This window comes from Poecilia latipinna, unplaced genomic scaffold, assembly GCF_001443285.1.
Source record: "Poecilia latipinna isolate Pla-1442-1.1 unplaced genomic scaffold, P_latipinna-1.0 Scaffold1426, whole genome shotgun sequence".
NCBI classification, from domain to species: domain Eukaryota; kingdom Metazoa; phylum Chordata; class Actinopteri; order Cyprinodontiformes; family Poeciliidae; genus Poecilia; species Poecilia latipinna.
Window position 1 is genome coordinate 137,475 of NW_015114042.1, and position 2,855 is coordinate 140,329.

The following is a 2,855-nucleotide window of genomic DNA, read 5'->3' on the forward strand; positions in this document are numbered from 1 at the left end:
GTCTTGCTGTCCAGGTTCAATTCTTGTAAAAGTTACACAGGTTTCCTTGCACAATTCTGCATAACTCCATTAATCTTTTCATCAACTCTGACTGATGGTGTGACTGATGGTGCTGGGTTAACCCTTTCTAGCATCAACAGCTTTTTGTGTGCACTCGAAATACTTCAACTTTGTTTTATTTTGTCCCTTTCATTCAAAAATACTCTCTTGGCTTGCTTTCAACAATGATTACCACTCGTCTTGAAAGGGCAGGTTTGTGGTGTGCGCCACTAAGTGGAGTCATGTTGACAGATTGTCCGACCTGAGTTGTTTGCGATTATGTGCTACTTTGTCTTAGTCTGTCATATTCAATCCCCAGTAAATTGCACCTTGAGGTTTGTGGTTAGCGAGTGACAAAATGTGCAAAAAAGTTTCAAAGCACTGTAAGCGAGGACACTTGGGGAAACAAATTAAGGATAGAGCTTTAAATGTTGCAGCTGCATATTCGCTTTCAGAAACATTACTGAGAAGCAAGCTTTCTTCTTGTGTTTGTCTTTGCCATTAGTGCTGCAGTAAAAAAAAAAAATATCTCCTCCTCTGCATAGGTGCAAATTGCATACTGAACTTGAATCCACGGGGTATCAGGTGGAGGCAACAGTCAAAATTTTGGATTCAGTGTTTTTCACCAGCAGAGGAAGACGGATAAACAGTAAAATTAGAGCTGAACAACAATTGCAGAGGACACAGTAATTCTATCTGGCTCAATCTCATGATCCAACACCCCAGACATTTGTTTTTAATCAGACACCTGGGAGCTGCATCCATCCCATTTCATCAGCACCAATCAATCCTGCATCAGTGAATACAGCGAGGCGGGAAATCTGGTAACATGATATGCTATTACCAGAAGGAACAATTTCATCTTAGGCTGGTTTTGTTTCACTGATTCTTTTTGTGTCAGGCAACATAAGAATTTATAGCCAGAATAGTAAAACAACACTTATTTAATAGCACATGTTAAAGTTGTGGAATAAAAAAAAAATCAGCACAAGACTTTCCTTTTATCTTGGGGAGTTATTTCTGCTAGAATGTCTTGTCATAAGGTCTGGAACTTCAGTAAAGCTCCGCGTTCATCCTGGCTGCTAGTGCTGGTGAGTGTTGGGGATGGTGCTGGTATCAGTGATGCTGAGGGCGCTGCAGGAGGCGAGTCTTTGTCTGCACTGGGTAGGCTCGGCTCCAGCTGGCTTCTGTTATGTGTTTACATGCAAAAGTCAGTGGGTCCCTCAGCACATGGAGCAGTGGTGGGTGCAGCAGCTGGTTGATTGATTGGGATGCAGAAGAAGCCCTCCCCTTCACCAGCCCACCTCTTTTTATAAAAACTCAGGGAGCACATGAGCCCCTCCTGCCCCTGCTCCCCCCTTTTACTTAAAACCCTGATCTCCTTTACTAACAAAGGTGCATGCTTTCACACAACAATGCTACAAAAAAGCTTTTAAGAATGAATGTGTGGTTATCTAAATAAATTGCTCTCACGTTTTGTGCAGCTTCTTGTTCAGAGCTCCTAAACATCGCTACCGCACATCCCACTACACTGGGTTCTTTGGGGGGCAACGCATTAGTAGTCTTCACAGACACCCATCCGGACCGTTCTCGACTCTTTATTTTGCTCCAGCACATGCAGAATCCTTGTACTATATGACCCCCTTCCCATCATCCCCACTGCGGGCAGCCGTGGGGCTGAGATGCATTTGTTGTAACAAATTTCCAAGTGCATTTCTAGCCGGCAGCGTGTCTGCTACGAACGGGTCCCCCAAGGGCGAGAGGAAAGCATGGAGTCCAACAAAAAGGGAAAGGCGTGTATGCGTGTGTGTGCGTGTTTGCGTGTGCGTGTTTGTGTCACCAACAGCTTCTCTGTGCTCCAGCGGACTACCAGCCAGCCACTGTCTGGTAAACGGGCGCGTGCGTGAGGGGATACGTGTGCACGTGTGCGGCCAAGCGTGTATGTGTGTGGTATGAGGATAGAAAAGCAGCACACACACATGCACACACACACACGCTTAACATTCGCTCGCAACATGGCGTTGAAGCGCCGAGAGACACGATAGCTCTGCCCCGACTAATGCGGTGGTTCTGCGCGGAAAGCCCGGGGACAGCTGCCCGACAGAGACCCAAACCAACACAGAGACTCCGTTACGCACCGCCGTGGACAATAACGGATTCCAGCGTGTGCATGTCGCCGTGAGGGCTTGAAACTACGGTGTATGTGATTGTATACAGGCGCACGCTTCTACCCCGCTGGTGGAAATCAAAGGCTGTACATGGCGGTGGAGAGTATAATTTGGCTGTCCTGTCTTCTTTCGCTGTATTGGGGTCCAACCAAGCAAGGTAAGGGTCCTTTTTTTGTAATCATGAGAGGGGTGAGGGGGGTTGTTTGTATGCGTGTTTGTTTCGGCGGGGTGAACTGGCTGCTCAGATTACATAGAAGTGCAGCTTCCAAACAGACAGGACAGAGCTGCTGGGGGGTAAATTTGCACCTTGCGCCTTGCTGCGTCTCCTCAGTATTCCGCCTTCACCTCACATGGCCTCTGTGCTTGTTTATGAGATCGGGGGGTTGTGTCGGTGCTTCGGTTGCCTCCCAGCAAAGAAGGCGCCCGTAGGACTCCGGGGTTGTCAAGTTGCAGAAGACCCGAATGTTAACACACTTTGGCCGCCACGGCCGGCGCTTTGAGCTGGTCAGGGAAAGTTTGGTGGCTCAGTACAAGTGAGTTCTGGCTTTCTGTCCACCTTCTCCCCCTTTCTTCAAAAAAGAAGAAAGAAAAAAAGCACAGCATCTTTTTAATCCACGCCAAAAAAAAAAAAAAAAAAAAAAAAAAAAA

At 47.0% G+C, this 2,855-nt stretch overlaps 1 protein-coding gene across 1 annotated transcript in view; it reads left to right on the plus strand.

Moving 5' to 3' along the window:
• The first annotated feature begins 1,615 nt into the window (after positions 1–1,615).
• Positions 1,616–2,855, plus strand: part of LOC106962525 (immunoglobulin superfamily DCC subclass member 4-like) — a 29,188-nt gene continuing 27,948 nt past the window's right edge. The window contains exon 1 of the mRNA XM_015056987.1: positions 1,616–2,364. Coding sequence (XP_014912473.1) covers positions 2,298–2,364 — 67 coding nt within the window. The 5' untranslated portion in view covers positions 1,616–2,297. The remainder of the gene's footprint in view (positions 2,365–2,855) is intronic.